The 20,861-nt window shown below is 46.2% G+C and overlaps 1 protein-coding gene across 3 annotated transcripts in view; it reads left to right on the forward strand.

Moving 5' to 3' along the window:
- The window catches only part of CTNS (cystinosin, lysosomal cystine transporter), a 385,893-nt gene that overhangs the window by 65,582 nt on the left and 299,450 nt on the right, over nucleotides 1-20,861 (forward strand). For all 3 annotated transcript variants that reach the window (XM_078679945.1, XM_078679944.1, XM_078679943.1), the window contains one exon: nucleotides 19,952-20,090. Coding sequence is in view for 1 of the 3 variants with exons in the window: in XM_078679943.1 (XP_078536069.1) it covers nucleotides 19,952-20,090 (139 nt within the window). In the remaining 2 variants the exon portion in view is untranslated. The remainder of the gene's footprint in view (nucleotides 1-19,951; nucleotides 20,091-20,861) is intronic.

Raw genomic sequence — 20,861 nt, forward strand, 5'->3', positions numbered from 1 at the left:
CACACAGGGGGCAGGCTTCACTAGGCGTTCGTTCACACATGGGGCAGGCTTCAAGAAAGGGGCGCACCTTTCACAATCGTCCAATCACGCTACGGTAAATAAAAATAAACCTCTCAGCATTGGTAAAGCACGCGCGTTGTCATAGGGGGCTGACAGGAGGAAAAGAGGCGCGCCATTCTGAAGGTAAGAATTCACTCGGTAGTAATATTAACAATAATTTACTCTCAGCAGTCACACGACTTACTTTGCATAATGCTGCCATCATTTGTAATTTGTGGCCAAACGCCTTCTCACAAAGAAAGTGCCGCGGCTAAAGGGGCGCGGCTTTCAAACAAATACATCACTGCCCACTTCACTACGCGTTCCTTGGCACACGGCCCAGGCTTCGAGAAAAGGGCACGGTTTTCCGAAACGCCCAATTTCGCTACATTACTCATAAGTGACACACGACTTGCGGCCATAACTCTAACAAAGCTTTCGGCATTTGTCAAAGACGCTTAATCTCTTATGGGACTAGCAGAGGACAAACACACCCGGCCTTGTAAAACTACGAAGACGCTCGCATAAACATTAAGGAAACTTTAATAACAACGCTTGCTATACGGAGTGCGGCTTTCTCACAGTACCACTCACTGTAACTGCTGCGCGGAAAGAAACATAATTTTGCAGATTTGTGTCACTCGCACGTTCTCACAGGGGCCTGGCCTCATAAAAGGGATGCCGATTTCAGCACCGCTATTTTTTCACAGTACTTGCAACGGAAAATAATACAGTGCTTGCCTCATATATCAAACTCTAGCTTTGGCACAGAGGGCTGCTCTATGAAATTGAACCGCGCTCTGTCAATCGCCTACTTCGGTCGTCGTCACATTCGATAACATTTGCTCAGAACACTCTCTATATTGCCTTCTTAAAGTACTGGAACTATTTGCCATATACAAACATTGAATGCATTACTTTGCTTCCCCGGACAACGTCGGGACGGGCTGCTAGTGTTTAATATAGTGCACACATCACCTGGGGGCATCTCGGCGCTGCTACAGAACAAGTATCAGTGGCAGGGGAAGGGATTCAGAATAGATGAGATTTTAGTAGTTTTCTGAATTTACAGTAGTTCGGACAAAAGTGAAGATGAAGTCGAAGCTAATTCCGGTAATAGGGAGCGAGGTAAGAAAAAGCCTTTCCTCTGCTGCGAGTCAGGCGAATGCGAGGAACACACAATAAGGCTTTATCATGAGATCTTGGGCTACGGTCCGGTGTGTATGCTTTAATTTTTTGTTGCAGATGTAATGGGCCTTTCTGTTTTTAGGGGATTATAGGTAAGGCATCAGATCTTAAAACAAGATCTTTTCTTCACTTGCAGCTAGTGCAGTTTCTTCAGCAACAGAGCCGAAGAAGTACCGGAAGGGCAATTAAGAACAAACCTGGCTGCAGTATTTTACAACCATGTAGTTTGGCAACTAAGCCAGGTCTCATTAGCATTCGCAAAAAGGGTGTTGCGGTAGTCAAGCCTTCTTATTACTAAGGCTTGGACTTGAGTCCTAAGGGCAGAGGATGGAAGATAGGGCATTATTCTGCGCAGAAGGCTCATGTTATGGTAACATACTCCGGTGGTAGCCAAGAAGTGCTCTTTCATTGTTAAGGCTTGGTCCATTTTCATACCCAGATTCTTTACTGCTTGTTTGGGCACAGGAATAGACCCCAGTTGGTGAGGCCACCACTTGTCTGTGCAGGTAGAGGAAGCTTTTCCAAATAGCATGATCTCCGTCTTATCTGTATTCAATTGGAGATAGTTCTTATTCAACCAATCGGAAATCGCCCTGGGCGAAATGCTTATTTGTTCCAGTCAGATCAGGGTCGTATGTAAACATCAACTGGGTGCATCCGCATATGAGATTATTTCAAGGCCAAAGCACACTGCGATCCTGGCAAGGAGAGATATGTAAATATTAAACAGAGTGGGGCTCAGGCAGGAACCCTGCCGAACACCCTTGTCTAGGATAGTTTTACGAGAGGAGTATGGGTCCAGGATGACAGTTTGATATCTATTTTTCAGAAAATGATGGAGCCAATTAAGTGCAGGGCCCTGTATGCCGATCTCTTGCAGCCTTTCCAGCATCCTCATTTGACAGACTGTATCAAAGGCTGCCGAGAGATCTACTAGCACGAGCATGACTGGCTTACCAGCGTCCACCCCCCATCAGGACTGGGGTGCGGTGTCGCAACCGACCACCAGGTGGCGCTTCAGCGACTTCAGAAGGCCGCAGCAGCTTTCCACCTGCTGTGGGCTGCATCGCTAACAAAGGTGCTGCTGATCTTCAGGTGCTGCTGACCTCAGGTGCTTTGTTTCCTCACTGTGTGTGCTTCGACTCGCAACACTACTTCGGCAGGATTGATGGCGGCAGGCGGAGCAGCTTACAGGCTCCTTAGCAGGTAGGGCGACAGGCCGCACCTACATTGTGAGAGGGCTTTACTGCTGCAATAACAGCATTCAAGCAGGAGGGCAATATCGTTGAAGATGCATCTCTACTCTGACTCTTTTATTCCCACTTCTGGCACTGGCTCTCTGTGTGCTGCTCCTGGCATAGGCCATTTCCAGGGTGTAGGGTTGGCAGGCTTTGCATGATGGAGCCCCAGCGTGGGGATACTGCTGGTGCAGTGGCCTCTGTCTCAGGTTATTTTGTATCTTGCCTTCAGGGTGGGGTCAGAGATGGGGACTATCTTACTTGTGTGTCGCTCTCCTTCTGCCTCGACTCAGGGATGACCAAGCTCTTCACCCTCTACTTCACAAACTAGTGCGGAGGGCCGGCGCTGCTGTAGGAATGATATCAGGAATTCTTTTTGCAGTGCACAGCTCTAACAGGACCTAAGCTCTGCCAGCGGGGTTCAGAGGCGACGCAGTCTATTTCCAGTCCCCCTACACAGCAAGGAGATGGTCCACTCTACATGGGGCAACGTGACCCCTCCTCAGGGCAGGCAGTAGCAGTGGCGCCTGAATACATGTATCCTCCCCTTTAACGACAGATGGCCGCAGGCAGCACAGCGTGGGGTTTCTGCATCACTCGTCACCAATGTAAAGTTGTGGGCTCTAGGCCCACATACATTGTGAATAAGTGTGACACGGACATAAGTATAATGCTTAGAAGTGGCCACAAGCAGGTTCGCTTGGGCTCTTTTATTGGCACCTGTGTTGGATTGGTGTGGGGTGTGTCTAAAGACCAGCCCTCATGGGAGTTGCTGGTAAAACACTGTACTGTGTTCAGCAGGACACAACAGCTCACACATGGACGGGCAGCAGAGATTACTTAGGGAAAAGCCAGGTCTTCAAGGCTTTTCTGAATTGCAGCAGTTCAGTTGATGACCTGAGAGTGGGTGGCAGCTTGTTTCACAGCTGGTACGCCTTGACTATAAAGGCGGCTCCTCTTTGTCTTGCAGTACCAAATCTAGTTATACAAATAAGATTTGCATAACTCGAACAAAGATATCTGCCGGGCGTATATCTTTTCAGTCTGTATTGTAGAGGTACATGACCCTTGCTCTGTAAAACCTTAAACACAATGCACATGGATCTAAATGTAATCTTCTCTTTCAGCGGAAGTCAGTGAAGTTCCTTCAATACATTGCATGCAGATGATCTTTGTGATTTATTTACTGCCAGTTTAGTTGCTGCCACTTACCGCTATATGTATCAAGCTATTTAGCATTCGCAAAGACCGAAATTCTGCGAATTTCGGCCTTTGCGAATGCTAATTAGACAAATGGAATGTATCAAACTAGTTTGATGCAAAATAAGGAATAGCAAAATTTGCTAATCCTTATTTTGCGATTGCACTTAAGGAATTGCAAATTTTGCGATTCCTTAAATGCAATGTATCAAACAAATAAAATGCAAAAAATGCCATTAAGGAGTAGCAAATTACCACCAACTTCTAGTTGGTGGTAATTTGCGATTTCTTATCAAAAATCTTTTTTGATAAAAACCAAAGGTGCCATATGACGCCCATACATGCCCTTAGGGCATGTATGTGCGCCATATGCCCCCAAATGTCTTTTTCAGGGGTGCAGCAGGGTGTTCTTGAGACACCCCTGCACCCTTGGAAACATCCCTAATTTGCGATCAGCAAAGTGCTAATTGCAAATTGCACTTTCATTCCTATGGGCCTCCTGGCCCATGGAAATGAAGGGGTAATTTGCGATTGACAATTTGCTAATCTCAAATTAAGGAATGCTAAGGAATCGCTATTGGAAAGCGATTTTGTACATACATACCGTTTTGCATTTCCTAAATAGCGATTCCTTAAAATTCGCTATTTAGGAAATGCAAAATGGTTTGTTGATACATATAGCGGTTAGACTCTGTGTAGTCTGTTGATCAAATAATTCTGAGCTCCAAGTAGTAGGGCGTTGCCGTAGTCCAATCTCATATGTATGACACTGCGCACGATGAGAGATTTCGCTAGGGTAGGCAGTAATGGTACCAGCTTCCTAAGGCATCAAAGGAGTGCAAAGCAAGTACCTGTGACTTTATTCACATGACTCTCCAGAGAGTTGTAGTCATATATGACCCCAAAATTGCGAAATGTGCCTGACGGTCACAACTCCTCTCCTGGCTAAATATTACAAAGTATTGTGGAGATTTTACTTGGAGAGCAGCAAAGGAATTCTGTTTTATCCCAAGGGAGTTTATGTTCATCCAAATGACTATGCCTGAAAGGCAATTCTGGAATGGAGCCACTACATCTTTCTGGCTGTTGTTAAAGGACAGGATCAACTGCATATCATCTATGTAGTTGACCAACCTGATAATATGCGCCTTTATAAGCGTGATGAGTAGCCTCGTATAGATATTGAACAGGACTGGGCTAAGCCTTGAGCCCTGCGGTACTCCCTATGGCAAGCTTTTATTGTCGGAGCGAGAGGAGGGCAAGGTGATTGCTCTTGATGTGCCACAAGGGTTTTAAGTGAGATGAAAAAACGGGGGGAAGGGGGTCTCTAAAATGGCTGCATAGCCTGAATCATGAGAACTAGAATTGTGTGCTTCAGAAACGTATAAAGTCACATTCAAATAAAATAGTAAAAAGTTACACTGGAACTGTGTGCAGCACGGTCAGGCAAGAGTCACAAATTCGCATGTTTAAAACAATAGTGGTGTAGGCATTGTGTCATGGGCCATAGTGCAAGGAAGGACATTGGTCCCCAGGCTACTGTTTGAACTGTGAAATCCACAAATAAGCAAGGTTCAGTGGGCCCCTCCCGCCTATGGACCCCATTGCCACTTCACCAGCTGCGCCAATGGAATTTACACTCTTTTATTTGACAACTGGCGGCAGCGAGACAGACGTGGATGCGAAGAATGGTACATACCATAGAGGTTAAATGGCTGTGATATAGCAGCATTTTGAAGGGAGGCTAATCTCAAATTTGGAGGGTTAGTCATCCATGGCTCCACATCAGCTTAAGGCTAAACGGCAATTGCATTTGTGATCCGGCAATATCAGGTTCTCAGGAGGATGGAAAGGCGCGACACAAAGGGGAAATTGAGGGTCGTGAAAGCATTACATCAGGGGTAACCTTTTTTGTTACAAAAGCTATTTCTGTTCAATGAAAATCATCCTGAGCTACTACTATTATTAGCACCGTCTGAGGGGATTGAATGCTCGAGGGGGGCTGCTTGCCCCCTCCGCGGCTTGCTCCCTGCTCCCCTGATTGGGGAGGCCGAGTTCCACTTGGGGCGACCAATCGCTGTCGCCCCTTTTTCCTGGGCTTGCGCCCCTAGGGGTGAGTGGGAGGGGTGCGGGAGGCTTCCCACCTCCGGGCGGCGTTTGGCCCAGACCTCCATTGGGTCCGGCTTTGCCTTCCCAGGCCCGGGCTCCTATACAAGATTACTAGCAGCGATCCACTCAGTACTCCAGGCAGGACTGCCAGCAGTCATGTAACAAGCATTTGCAATGCAATAGGTCTCGCATTTGCAAGAGTTTGTGCTATTGGCATTGTATATGGCAATGCCTTTTATATATATGTTGGTTATAAAAACAGATAAGCAAAAGACATTGTCATTTACAATGCCAATACTTTAAACTCTCTCAAATGCGAAACCTACTGCATTGCAATAGTAAATGACAATGCCTTTTATTTAGGTTTAAAAAACTGAAAACATAAATAAAAAGTATTGTCATTTAGAATGCCAAGAGCTCAAACTTGCGTTAATGCGAGACCAATTGCATTGCAAATGCTCGTTCTTAATCTGATGTTAGCAGATGCTAATCTTGGGACAATTTCACAGGACTGCAGCACTCTGTCACTGTATGTTTTTTTATTTAAAGAGCTGCAGGTAAATTGCAGTGCCAGCACACTCAGATCCAGCATGTAGAATTGATGAATTTTGCTTACTACTTTTTTTGCTTGAATGTTCCAGCTGCCCTTATGCCCTCAGATAAGAGACATCACTTCACTTTTCTGAACAAACATGGATATCAGTTACAGTAATTGGGAGTGGTAGAGTGGCCATGAAATGTACGCCGGGCAGACAGTTTAGCCACAATGCGACCTTGCACACTGGGATAGGAGGTAGACGCACACAAACTTCATTGTTCCAACAGAAACAACTATCTACATAAACAACATCTTATTCACATGAAAAAACTGTGATATTTTATAGTAACTAGGATACACACAGACGCTAATACTGGGACAGTGAAAATAGCATTTTTGGAGCGAAATGTTGCTGTAGCTGGGAGGCATGATTTGATTGAAGGAATACACTGAGAAAGACAAGAAAAAAACAACACTCAAATAAATAATGCTTACAATAGGAAAGAGAATACAGTGTAGACACTGAGGCATTGTCTACAATTACAACAGAACAGGGATCATTCATGATGGGAAATTTAGAACGAAGAAAACCAGTGAAATACAATGAAACTACAATAATCTAAATGTAGGACAGGGAGACACATACACTGGGGTAGGGACACACAACACTGGACACCAACACACACCCAGTCAAGTTAATGATACTTTTATTTGATTTCGTTAAAAAAAATCATAAAAGGTTGTAAAAACACGTTGTACACAATGATTAAAAGCAAAGATTTGAAAGATGCAAACAATAAAAAACACTGTTGTCGTTACTCAATCCTCGTTAACAATTAAAATAGGAAATGTTACATTTATAATCAATGTTGTTTTAAAGTGCTAGGATATTTCATTGAGGTAAGATTTAAAAAAAAGTGCATAAAAAGGTGGGGTCAGGAGGCCAGTCAGTATTGTGAGAGCCACTCAAGTTGATTCTTGTGTTTTGTCTAGTTTTTTGGATGCCATTTCCCAGAACGTAATAGCTTTGCAGGATAGTTGCACTGACAGGCCTCCCAGACATTCTGTGACAGCTGCTCTGCATGTCCTTAATTGTTTTTTCCTGAAAATCTCACGAAGGACAATTTTCCGGGTTTCTAAAAGCGAGGGGCAGATGCATAGAAGGTGTAGTAACACACACCCGTTTTATCAATAAAGCCCCACTGGGGCAAATAATATACTAATAATCTGACAAGAGATATAACACTGGACACCGACACATACTAGCATGGTCAGTACAGCAACAGAGGGGCAATGACACACTTATATCAGGATCAGGGGTACACTAACACAGGGACTACGATAACAGAAATGGAGTTAACAACATTGGGACCTGACACAGGGATACACTTTTACGTGATCAGGGAACAAATGGACAATGGCACATAGGAGAGGGGATATGCCTACACTGGGAGGAGCACATGGATATATGTACAGGGAATACACAGACACACAGAAAGTAAACGTCCAGGAGTACATCCATCATAGAACGGGAGGCACATGCTTTGCATCAGAGAATGAGCAGGGATCTGACAAATCAGATAATATACTCACACAAAGACTGAAAAGACCCAGGTACTGGGGCAGGAAGAAATAAACACCAAGGCAGTGAACACAGAGTACAAGTTGGGGATTGTGATTTGAGGCAAAAACACAGAAGCAACAAGAACATGTGGCAGAGAACACCAATACATCAAATAGGAAACAGGACATGCATCAACTGTGGGCCAGGGAACACACAACAGACTGGAAAGGAAGCAACTCTAGAACACGCGATACACTAATAGTAAAATAGGGACGGGACAGGAGGAAACAGACATCTAAATAATGCTGAATACTCGAATGGCCGTTGGTAGAAGGATGCAAGACCAGAGTGGCCTCCCCTTCCCCTAATGGACCCTGCTTAATGTCACCAGGTTACTGGCACAGGGATAATGAAAAGAGCTACATTATTTCAAGGAATAGGAACGGGGCGTCTGTTTCTCGGACAGAGAGCCAAAACTAGAGCCCCTGCTTGTTTCTGAGAAGTGCCGGTGCTCTGCGAATGGAAGTAATAAGGGGACTGCAAGGGAAGAGACGGGTGGGTAGGGTTAAAGAAGCGAAGGAACAGAACGCCGTACTGTGCTAGTGTTTTTATCGTCTGTGGTCACGACCACTCCTGCTTCTAACAACCTGCTTCTCAGAGACAGGAGCCTGGATGTCACAGACGATCGGGCCCTAGCAGTGGGTGGGTAGCTAAAGGGTGTCCGACCACGCGGCTTAAAGTGTTGTCGGCAGCACGGTGGAATGAATAAACATTTCAGTCAAAAACAGTGGCCCAAAACGCTTACATTGACCGTACTCCTGTAAGCATTGATAAACTATATTAATGAATCAGATGTGTTGCGTTTTTAAGGAACCGCCACCAGTACAATGCGCTCGCCATGAGAGTTTGCTTCACTAAGTTCTCAACGGCTCACAGCACCGGCGGCGGCAGAGGCAGCTCTCAGCGGCTCACAGTGCCAGCAGAGGAGGCTCTCATCGGATTAAGCCCTGTCACTCTTTCTCAGCGCCAATGCGATATGGCCACTTAGAGGAATATTGAAGGAGCTTACCTACCGCGTGTTGAAAAGTCTGCCATTGTCCCGCCTGCACTTCGAAAATGAAAGGGGGCATGGCATGCTGATTGTAAGCCGAGCACGTCGTTGTGCCAATAAAGAAAACCAGCGCCTCTATGACCGCCTCAAGCTGCGAGACAGCAGGAGGGAGGCGGGAACAAAGTGAACAGGAACACGGCCAAAGGAAGGGGAAGAGGCGAGAACAGAAACTAAAAAGTAAGAAGTACACTGATCTCGCTACTTGAAACAAACAAGTGACTATAAAGTAGCAGCGGCAGATGAATTGATTCGCCCACATTCACGGAACATTGCGTTAACGCCAATACTTCCAAACTCGGCAGCTGGTGGTAACAAGGAAGTAGTCCCTAAATGAGTAGATAACCCCGAGCAGCGGAACTAAACTGTAGTTGGTCCATGCTGCTTCCTGGAAAACAGATGAAAAAACGGAAGTGACGTTTTGCACCACCAGCCAATCAATGTGCTTCATAAAAAGAGCAATGCCAGATTAAACCAATGGAAAGCGAAAATACAAATATAAACACAATGGTGGAGTTTCACCCAACATACTAATTACTTAATGCCTCGGAGATGCAGCGCATGCGCTTCCCTATGCGAGACCTAAAAAAAGGCTTTATCGATTTTGAATACAGCAACTGGCACCAATGTTAGGGTATTAGTAATCAGATATCCCAAAGCCTCAATATGTATCTCTCAAATTTCAGCTTTAAATATATGTTTTGAAAATGGAGCTATTTTTCTCGAAACATCAGCAAAGGAGTTCTAAAAATACAGACATTTTCATCTTAAATACACACTCATTTTTGGTATACATATATTAATTCACTCAAGTTAAATTATCTAGTTTTGTAAGCTGGGTTACACACAGGAGAGCTACTCACAGGTAGGTGGAGAGCTGCCAGTAGCTCACGAGCTACTGGGTGGAGGAGCCTGCGTTACATAAATAGCCAGAGCCATCTATGTTCTACCTTGACTTGCATTATTCTCATGTGGTGTCTGTCTAGTGATGGTTTACTTTCGATTTGAGCACCACCACATCAAGCAGCAAAGCGAGGGTTATGGCATGTAGCAGGAGAGTTTGGGTCAACACAGAATCACGCAGGGCAGCTTCAAGAGGCACTTGAAGTGACGTTAGCCATGATGTTTGATTCCAGTAGAGAGAGGAGGCGCAGAATACCAGGCTCCCTGGAAAACACCATCCTTCCTCTTAAAATTCCTTTTCAGGTTCCAGATTCATGAATGAAGTATTACTTGTGACTCGCATAACGATGCACAAGCAATCTTTGTTCAGATTGCCCTCACCAGTCTGTATTTCCAGGGCATGGCACAAAAAGACCAGTGCTTGAAAACAAAGCCAGATAAAGACCCGTTTCGATGCCCTGTTTATATAGCTGCCAGTGCTCCGCCTCAACATGACCCAGCCGACTTAAAGCCCTGTTTGCTGCTCATGGAAAAGGGAAATAAATACACTGCAGCGTCTCTGGAATGTGGGAGTTATATCCTGTTGCTGGGTTTTCTGTCTGATTCAATGTCACAACAAGGACATCTAAGCCATCATTAAAAGTTTGACAGAAAAGGGTGAGGTTTTCACTGCACCCGGTATATACTGACAGACTGGGTGAGTTAATTTACCAGTTGTAGTAAATGCCTCCTAGCCTAAGTTTCCTCTGGAAAAGTAGGAATAGCATGCCGAATTTGCAGTTTTCCACATAGAATTCGGCATATATTGGAATTTACTGTGTGTTTTCGTGTAGGCTGTGTTTTGTGCAGTCCTGCAAATTTGTAACCCTTTTGAGCTGGATTTGCAGTTTAACGGCCACCTTGTAGTCAATACACCAGTGTCTAGTCCTAAAGCTTTAATTTACTCTGGGACATGTAGTCATCTTTTAAAAAAAAAACTTTTTATTGAGTTATAACAAAAACCAGGTGTCGGCATAATCGGTACAAATTTGCAATAGGTCTTTCCTCTTACAATACTAATAGCAGTATTTTAGACATCCACATATAGACAAAATGAGAATCATTACAAGCTTTTACATCTGTACGTTAAATAACCCCTCAAAATAGGCAACACAATACAACAAACTCAGACCATATTGTGGAAGGCATCAGGGGCTAGAAAATGGCGAAGACGACACATCTAGGGGGGAGAAGCCATCACCTCTGCCGTCAGCTGTGCCATTAAAGTCCGCCTGTCCCTCTGGAGCTCCAACGTCGGGAAGATGCAAATGTCCCCCGTATATTTCTTCCAATTTCCCCATTTTTGATCCCAATTCATGGGGCAACCCCTAGCTTTAAACACAGATTTTTCTGTGATCGCTGCGGTGTCCATATCCTTAGCCCAATCAACCAAGAGCGGGACTGCCACCACAGTGATGAAGCCCATCGAGGCCCAAGTCTGTTCGACTTGAGATAGATCAGTCGCCCCCATATATGAAGCAGGCATAGTTGGGGAGATAGCTCAATGGACTTTCCACTCGACCTCGCAAGTTGACGGGCAATCTTTTCCCAGTATCCCTGAATTCGGGGGCATTCCTAAAGAATGTGATAGAAAGTACCCACTTGATTGCAGTGCCGAATGGCAGAGTGGAGCAGGGCGTCTACCTAGTTTAACCCCTTGGGTGCTCATGACGAGGTCCGCTCATGATGAGCTACGGCGCTCCGGTGCTCATGACAAGCTGAGCTCGTCATGACCTCGCCCGTTCCGTGGAATGCTTGCACGCTGGGCTGATTCCCCTGCTGTGCTGAACGTTCCATGGGAACGGGTGTGACCATGACGAGCTCAGCTCGTCATGAGCAACGGAGCGCCGTAGCTCATGACGAGCTGACCTCGTCATTAGCACCGGGGCGCTGTACGCGCCCCCCGCCCCCCAGCACAGCGGGGGAAACAGCCCCGCACAGAAGGGGTTAAACAATAAAGTGGCATCAAAGTAGACCCGTTGAAGGATCTTTAGCTGGAGGAGTCGCATGCGCATGGGAATACCAACTTTGCCGGGGAAGCCAGTGCGTCTCGCCACATATCGTCCTCCCAGGTCTCTTTCCCAGCCCACTCTTAGTTTTTGAATCGTGTCAGCTCGATTATTAACTAGTTTCTTATATGTGAGTGAGATGGCTTTGCGCTCCATAGGATCCAACATCAACAGGTCCTCTAAAGGGTAAGAATCAGGGAAGGGGACCTCATTCGGCAGGGCAGAAGATACAGCATGCCTGATCTGGAAGTATCTAAATGTCTCGGACTGAGCCAATCGGTATTTCGCCTGAAGTTCTGTGAATGTGGCCAGCCTCCCCTTTACCCAGATATCTCCGACCACAGATTTCCCAATTGTATCCCATTTGTCAAACCCTGAGCAAGTACTCAGATGACTGAGAACATCGGGTTCCCATAAAGGAGTCAGGCGGTTATGCCATCCCAGCTTTCTGGTGACGCTGTGTCAGGACTCAACTGTTCGTGCCATGGGCCCAGTTAAGTTTTGATTTGCGAGGATTGGAATATAGCGCTTTATTATAACTGCCCGCCCCATTAGCCAATGGTCTGTTTGGAAATTAGAGTCATCATGGGGGCTGAGCACCCATCTATTGATTGCGATCAATTGGGACGCATGATAATAGAGTCTTAGGTCCGGTAAACCAATACCCCTGTCAGACCATCCCATGGTAAACTTGTTCATTGCTATTCGCGGTGTGCGGTCCTTCCACAACAAGCCCCGTAATACACTTTCGATTTGGGAAAAATAGGAATCTGGAACTGGGTTTGGGGTATTATGCAAGGCATAATGGAAACGCAGAAGGGCGAGCATTTTGAATAAGGATGCTCGCCCCTGGAGAGTCAGAGGGAGAGAATGCCAATGGAGGGCATCCGACCTGAAATGCTGAAGAAGCCTGAGTAGGTTTTTTTCAAAGAAGAGATCGACCTCTGGAGTGACAAAGATTCCTAGATACCGAAAACCCTGATGGGCTACTGAGACCTCATAACCCCGAGGACTCACCGGGGGAGCGCCCCATAATGCATACATCTGGGATTTGGACCAGTTAATACGATAACCAGAGTGGGCCCCGAAGATGTGAAAGTTATGGAGCACCCGACACAGTCAGCGCACGGGGGAAGCCAGATGCAAAAGGATATCATCTGCGTAGAGTGAAACCCGATCTTCATGAGATGTCGGCCATTTAAGCCCTCGTATCCCCGGGTCACCCGAATCCACACCGCAAGCGGTTCCAGTACCAACGCAAAGAGTACTGGGGATAGGGGGCACCCCTGTCTTGTGCCCCGATGAAGTGTAAAAGTGGCGGAGCGATGATTATTGACAACGACATGCACAGTGGGTTGGGTATACAATAGTCTGACCCAGCGAATCAGTTTGGGACCGAACCACATGCGGGCCAAGACGGCAAAAAGAAAATCCAATTCTATTGTGTCAAAGGCCATAGAGGCATCCGTTGAAAACAGGATCGCGTCTTCTTCCCCAGTGGGAATCCTGCCAAGAACCCCATGCACCCGTCGCAAATTTCGGGCCGTGTTCCTCCCCGGCATGAATCCAGACTGATCTGGGTGGACCAAGTCTGTGACATACGGGAGGAGTCGATTCACCAGGAGTGTAGCCGGAATCTTGGCCAACCGTCAATAGGGAGATGGGGCAGTATGATGTGCAATCCTTGACAGGCTTGTTTGGTTTGTGAATGACCACAATGGCTGCGGTTCGGATATCTGCAGGGAGGAGGTCCGACTCAAAACATTCAGTATATCGACTCAACAGATGTGGCGCCAGGAGCGTCGACATGGGTTTGAAAAGCTCATTGGGACCCATGGCCTTACCGGATCAGACATCTTGTATTGCCTTCTGAACCTCCTCTACTGTAATGTCATCCTCAAGGGTATCCTGATATTGTGGGGAGATGGTAGGAACGTCGATGGTGACTAGGAGATCAGCCGAGAGCGGGGCCTGAGATGTGGGCGAACTGGTATAGATCTCCTCATAATGGATCGCAAAGGCGTTACCTATCAGTTGAGGATCAGTAAGCAGTGTGCCCGCCGGGTCGGCTATTGCGTGTACCCATCTAGCAGCTTGCTCCTTCCATTCAAGCCACGCCAAAAGCTTGCCCGTTCGCTCACCTGGTTCATAAACCCGATGGCTGGAAGCCAGCGAGCTCGCCATGGCGCTCTCAAAAATGAGTTTTTTATAATCCTGTCTCTTGAGTGCGAGGCTGTGTTGGGTTGTGTGATTAGGATCTCGCTCAATCCCCTCCTCCAGAACAGCAATATCCACCAATCACTCTCCTAGACCGTTCCACCCTGTGCCCCACAGCAAAAGACAGTACTCTGCCCTTTATGACTGCCCCAAAAGCCCCCCAGAGCGTCACTGCTGAGTCGACAGAACCCATTTTCTCAGCAAAGTAGTATTCCGTGTCCTTACGGAGAGTCTCTTTGATATGCGGAATTTTGAGTGCCCAGGGCTGTATGGTAATGGAATAAGGGCAACCCGTATGGCGGAAGCTCAAGGCAGCCAGAACTGGAGAATGGTTGGAAATCCCACGGGCCAGACAACTGGATCCCGTGAAAACATGAACATCTTGGGCATGTGTGAACATATAATCAATCCGCAATTGGCTTCCGTGTACTCCCGATTGGAACCTGAAGCATGTGTGCAGCGGATTGAACCACCTCCAAATATCGACAACCCCCAGGCCATTCGCAAACTCCAACAATTGTGAGCCTCTAGGTGGGTCCCTCTGGGACGGGAGACAGTCCAAAGAACCGTCCATCTTGAGATTGAAGACCCCTCCCAATCTTAATACTCCCAAAGGCAGTGCCAGCAGTAGGGCGCCCACATCACGCAGCGTCTGACGCTGCAGTCCAGGGGGGGGAGCTTAGACAGAAACGACATTGATGACCCGACCCTCCCAGGAGCCCGACACTGAAGCATATCTGCCCTGAGGGTCAGTCCAAGTGGTATGGGTAAGATAGGGACAACCCCTCCTAAGCCAGATCCTCACCCCTCTGGAACCTGAGGTGAAGCCAGAATGAACCACAAGCCTATAGCCTTTTCTATTCAGGGCCCCACAGGAGTTCCCTACCAGGTGTGTCTCCTGAAGCAACACGAGATCCAGCTCATTCCGCTTGATATACTGCAACACAACACCCCTCTTAATTTTATCACCCAAACCGTTAACGTTCCACGTGGCTACGTTAAGTGTTACACCCTGGGTCATCACGTCAAGTCCATAAAAATCAAATTGTCACAGGATGGCAAGCGTGGCCAAAGGCGGCCAAAGTGGATGTGACATGTGTCATTAACCATTACAGTAATTGCGAGATTGGAGAGGTCAACATATGAAAGTACCAGCACCCAGTACGAACAAAACATAATAAACAAACCCCGTCATCCCAATAGGACCCCCCTCCTCCCTGCCTCCCTGCTGAAGGGGCCTAAACCCCCCCCCAACTAGCAGAGTGTCTGTCGCCCACCCTCAATAACTCCAAGGACGTGTCCGACCCCACTCCCTAAAGCACTAGTCATCAAAACATCACCATCCCCAGCCCCTACACCCCGAGAATACAACATACCTCCAGCAAATTTGACATAGAAAGGGTAAACCACCACCGAGACCTGAGCATTAAAGTCTTGGTGAACATCAGGGCAAGCAGCCTCCACCCAAAAGTACGTTTAACAACCCACCGGGTCAGAAGAAATTTGAGGCCTAAAAGTCAAACAGCAGCCTCGGCAGGTCGTTACATACAAAGAAACCAGCAAATAGGCCTCCAAGAGGTGAATCTTACGTGATCAGCCCGAGGGGCTTTGGCAACTTGCTTCAGAAGGAGGCGGGAACCTATGTTGCTGGCACCATTCCGTGAGTACCTTGGCATTTCGTGGCGGCTTGTGGTGTTTCTTACCCACCGTACCCCATCCGTCAAGCCAGTCCCAGGCGTCCTCAGGACTAGTGAAGAACCACAGTTTGCCATCTGACTCAATTCTAAGTTTAACTGGGAATAACATGGCATATTTATTCCCTTGATCCCTGAGAGCCCGTTTCACCTCCAGGAAGCTCTAATGTTGTTTCTGGACTCTCAAGGTGAAGTCCGGGAAGAACGATACCCTGCTGTTTTCGACAGTCAGTGGGGATGCCACCCTCGCCGTTTGAAGGATCAGATCAAAGTCGCGGTAGTTAAACACCCAGGCTACTAGGAGTAGGCGGGGGGGGGGCAGCTTGGGCCTACCACCAGGCACACGATGAGCCAGTTCGATAGAGAAGCATTTGGATAGGCCCTTTGGCTGTAGACACTGAAGGATAAGCTCCTCCACATATAGATCAGGAGTCGGCCCCTCCGCCCGCTCCGGAACGCCAAGAATTCAAATGTTGTTGCGACACATCCTTCCCTCATACTCATCCAGCTGAACCGCCATCGCCTCATGAGGAGAACGCAGCTCAGTCACCATGTAGTCATCTTTGATTTAGTCGGACACATGTACTGAAATGCAAAGGCCATAATCGTGAGTTGTGAAGAACTGTGTTGGCTATTCAGAACAATACATAAATATATCTGGGTGAAGTTTTTTCCAAAATGTTTTAAATACCTCCTTTTCTGAGTTTGACGTTGAAATTAGGCACAGCATGCAGAACCAATATTTAACATCCATAGTTCTGCCTGTATTGTACTTTTCCCAAGCCATTTTTTCCATCCAAAAATTTCTGCAGGTTTGACCGCCTCCAATCTGCCAGAAGACAACACTAGGGTGTGATCATTCTGATTCCTGTGCAAAGGTCTGACACACACGTAACTCGTGTGCTATACTGAGCGCAAATATGTGGAAATAAATGTCATATCTGCATTCGGGATTGTGATTTAGTATGATATTGGTGTGTTAACTGAGTCTCTAAGCTTTACTATGGCAAACCTGTAGTTTAGTGTTAGTTTTGCACACAAAGTTTTTAGTAGTCACTGTGGCTATACATGCTCATACAGTAAATACCCATTCATATTATAAAGCCTATGCAGGTAAGCACCAATCCCGAAGGGTCCCTTCTGTCACAGACTACCTATGTGCAGATACCGGACTAAGTTAGACAGTAGTCTAATACACTCAGCATACACATCTTCATGTGCAACCCCTCCATAGCCTCTTAACCTAGTTGTGCTGCAGCGGACTGTATCTTTAGTGGTGGTTAGCACTTCCAATCCGTTATAACCTCGCTTATAGTGAGTGCAAGTCACTCATTGCAGAAGCACATTAACCAGTTAGTCCAAAAAGATAAAGATACTTGGGGATCAAATGGGCAAAACCCATCTCTCGCAATGCTTTTAAACAATTATGTTCAAGGGGTAGGAGTAATATATTTGTTATTGCTTCTTTGAAGCCTTAAATAAAACTAAAATATAAATATAACTTGATGTTGGTCCCTCTCTATTCGGAATTCAATTTAGTCCAAGATTCACTCTACTTCTGCAGTTACACTGAATCCTTGTTTTTCTTTTGCATTAGTATTTACACTGTACATTACCTTCGCAAAATGACAATACAACAAGATGTTTTCTGGTTTTGTAGGTAGTGGTACTTGTCTTTTAAATACATATTTATGTATCCAAAACTTCAAATATCTTGGGAAAAGGCTTGGCAGAGAATAATTGGATTCTCAAAGTCTCAGTTCCCTTTTTAGTTGCTAACATTTGTTTTGGCGGACCTCATAATCAATTTTCTGATAATTGTTTGTTTGGTAAGTTGGTTGATATTTTGATTGCTATTGCCTTGCAAGTAATAACTACTAATTAAAAGTCTGGTGACAATACAGCACTTGGAACTGGGTGGAACTTAGGTGTGATCATCGATTAGATCAGACATCTTCCAATATGGGGGGCGTGGTTTAGCGCCCGACGATGATGGCAGCGCTGGCGTGAGCGCTCCGTCGTGGCTGGAAGAGACTAGCGGAACGCGCGTCTCTTCATTCAAGCAGACGGAGGAATCTTTTATGCGAAAGCCTCTGGCATGGATTGAGACCTGTTCCGAGGTCTCTTGTGACAGCATTTCTCCTTTTTCCGTGATGAGGCTCCAGTGAACGCGGCTTCTTGACGGCCGCGGCTGCCATTTTGCGGCATCGAGTTTCTCCAACGTTCTTCACGGATGGCGACGTCCTGCAACGCTCAGCACTCTCTCTACTCTACACGGTGGGCCAATGTACTTATCCTAAATGAACTTTGTTTGCCTAGTGCGATTTTTCGTGTATTCCTGCAAGTTGCCTCTTCTCCTCTCATGTTTTGGCGGCCATTTTACGGTTTTTGCCATGTTTCCTCGTATAATCACAATGTATGACTGCCCTTTCGCCAACGTGTTTCAGCAGTTCTAGTTGGGCCTTTCTTCCCCTCCGGTGGTTTTCTTCAATGTGAATTCATCTCCTGTTGCTGTCTATGTGCGCTGGAGGCTGAAGGAGGCTGTTGATTGCAGTGCTGGGCGCTCTCCTCAGTAGTGACGGGTCCTTCATGCGCAGGACCTCATGAGGCTTGGCCGCTATCCGTCAGGAACTTCCATTTGATAGCCGCCTCTTCCTTCCTCATATCTTCATGGTCATTGACTGCGACTATGTGACTGCACCATTTTACTCCGTGCGACCAACTCTTCGTGGATACGATCTTTTGATTCCTGGTGGCTTGTTTCTCCTTATGGTGCACTCTGTTAGTGCATTTCTACTCTCATACTATCGCTTATATCTCTCGAAGGCTACGGAGGTCCTTTGATTGTGTTGCTTGGGTGTTTCCTTGGTAGAGGCTGTCACCTTATGGGTAGGCTTACATCGGACTGCGCTAACAAGGCTGCAAAATGCACCTTCATCAAGAACTCTAAACTTTTTTCTGAGCTAGCTCAATTAGAAGCTTCTCAAAGAATCTCCCGCTCACTAGCCACAGTCAACCATGGAGCCTTCTACACAGCCTCCCGGAAAAGCCACTGTTAAACGGCTAAAAAAGGATCCCCCCCTCACCATCGGCTTCGGCATCCAATGTCTCCATGGAGCTGCTGCTAGAAGAGATACGAGCACTTTGCCCTTTCATGGAAGAAACTAATGCTAAGCTACAAGTTTTGACTGACAACGGGACACAAATGGATGCGAGAGTCACATCAGTGGAACGCAGTGTCTCTTCTCTTCAAGACTCAACCGCCAAGGTCTCTCATATGCATTCTCAAATCTCTTCTCTTCAAAGGCAGGTTGAGGACCTTGAAAATCGAAATCGGCGCAATAACCTGCGCATCTACGGCCTTGTGGAGGGTTGCGAGGGGAACGACCCCATCACTTTCTTCAAATCCTTCCTTCCCAAGCTTCTACTTCTTCCAGAAGGCACTGTGCTCAACATACAGCGAGCTCACGACTTGGCCGAGTTTCTTCATCTGCTTCAGCCTCAACGAGACCTAGGGGTGTGATTATGTATTTTCTAGAATACACTGATCTTTTAAAGGTCCTCTCAGCAGCCAGAGCACTTCCACGGCTTACATGGTCTGGGTCCCTCTTGTTTTTTGCGCAGGACTATGCCAAAACCACTGCTAATCGTCGTAAAGCCTTCCTGGATATGAGACCTGCCTTAGATCCATCGGTGCCAGATATGGGCTTTTTCACCCATGTCTTTTTAGGGTCACTTACAACAATAAAACAACAACATACGAGGATCCTGTGCGACTCCAGAGCATTTTGAACTCCTGCGGCTCTGCTGACATGGATACTTCTGGTTCCTCTTCCTCCTTTCCTCCGTGACTTTTTCTCTCAACCTGTTGAAGTTTTTCTGCTTTTGGGTTCTTATATCCCATACATGAGTTTAACAGTTACAACCTGCTTCCTTGTGCATCATGTGCCAGTTTTTTATGTTGGTTATGTTGGTCCTGTTTCATCATAATCTTTATTGGTTTCCCTTCTCTCTATATGCTAATCTTGAGAATGTAATCTTTTTGAGATTTCTGTTTCTTTTTTGCTGTTTTGATCTCCTGATGTTTTTCCTCTTGTTTCCACAGATCATATAACGCGTTCCGTGTTGTTTCTCCGGCTAGACGCCTCGCTGGCCCCGGACGTCTTGTCTCCTCCAGTTGGCTCTACACCCCTCCCTTCACGTCTATTTTTTTCCTCGGTTGTGGTCACCTCCTTTCCTCCCCTGTAAGTACGCTTCCCTCCCTTTTTGCCATGTTTGTTTATGCTTCTGTTCCCATTTCCCCTTCCACGTTACCCTCCCTAATCATTTTTTGCTTGAAGGTGTCACTTCTTTTTTACTGCTCTCGATCTCTTTCTCTTCGATCTTCTTATCTTTCATCATTCCTTTTCTGGATTTCTCTATCCTATTCTTTTGTCTCTGTCTATTTTCCTTTGACAATTTTCTTCTTCGCTGTTTTGCCCTTTTCTCTGCTCATTGTCTCTTATTCCTCTGTCCGTGTTCCCGCTTCTCTCTTTGGTGCTCCTTACTTGGATGACTATTTTTTTTTCTTATTCCAGGATATCGCTTGTTTTCAATCAGGTTGTATTATTGCTTTCCTTCTTAGGTTCTTTTCATGCCTTCCACTCTTGAATACTACCCTGGTTTTCTTGCTTTCTTTCTTCCTTTCTACCTCTGACTATTTTTCTCTTTCTCCTTTTCAACTTTCCTTCACTTCCTTTTTCTCCTACTTTTTTCTTCTCCACAAGTATTTGCTCTGCTCTCGAGTGTTGTTTCTTATGGGCTTATTTGTTATGTTTGAACATTTTACAATGTTTTGTGCATTATGTCATTGAATATTATTACATGGAATGTTAACCCCTTCAGTGCTAATGACAAGGGTAACTCGTCATGGAGTTTCCATTGATTTCAATGGAAATTGCATGCGGAGCCATAAAACACCTTAGCATCCAAGTGGTTAAGGGCATTAATTCCCCAATTAAGCGGCAAAGGATTTT

Source organism: Lissotriton helveticus, chromosome 3_1 (genome assembly GCF_964261635.1).
Source record: "Lissotriton helveticus chromosome 3_1, aLisHel1.1, whole genome shotgun sequence".
NCBI lineage: Eukaryota > Metazoa > Chordata > Amphibia > Caudata > Salamandridae > Lissotriton > Lissotriton helveticus.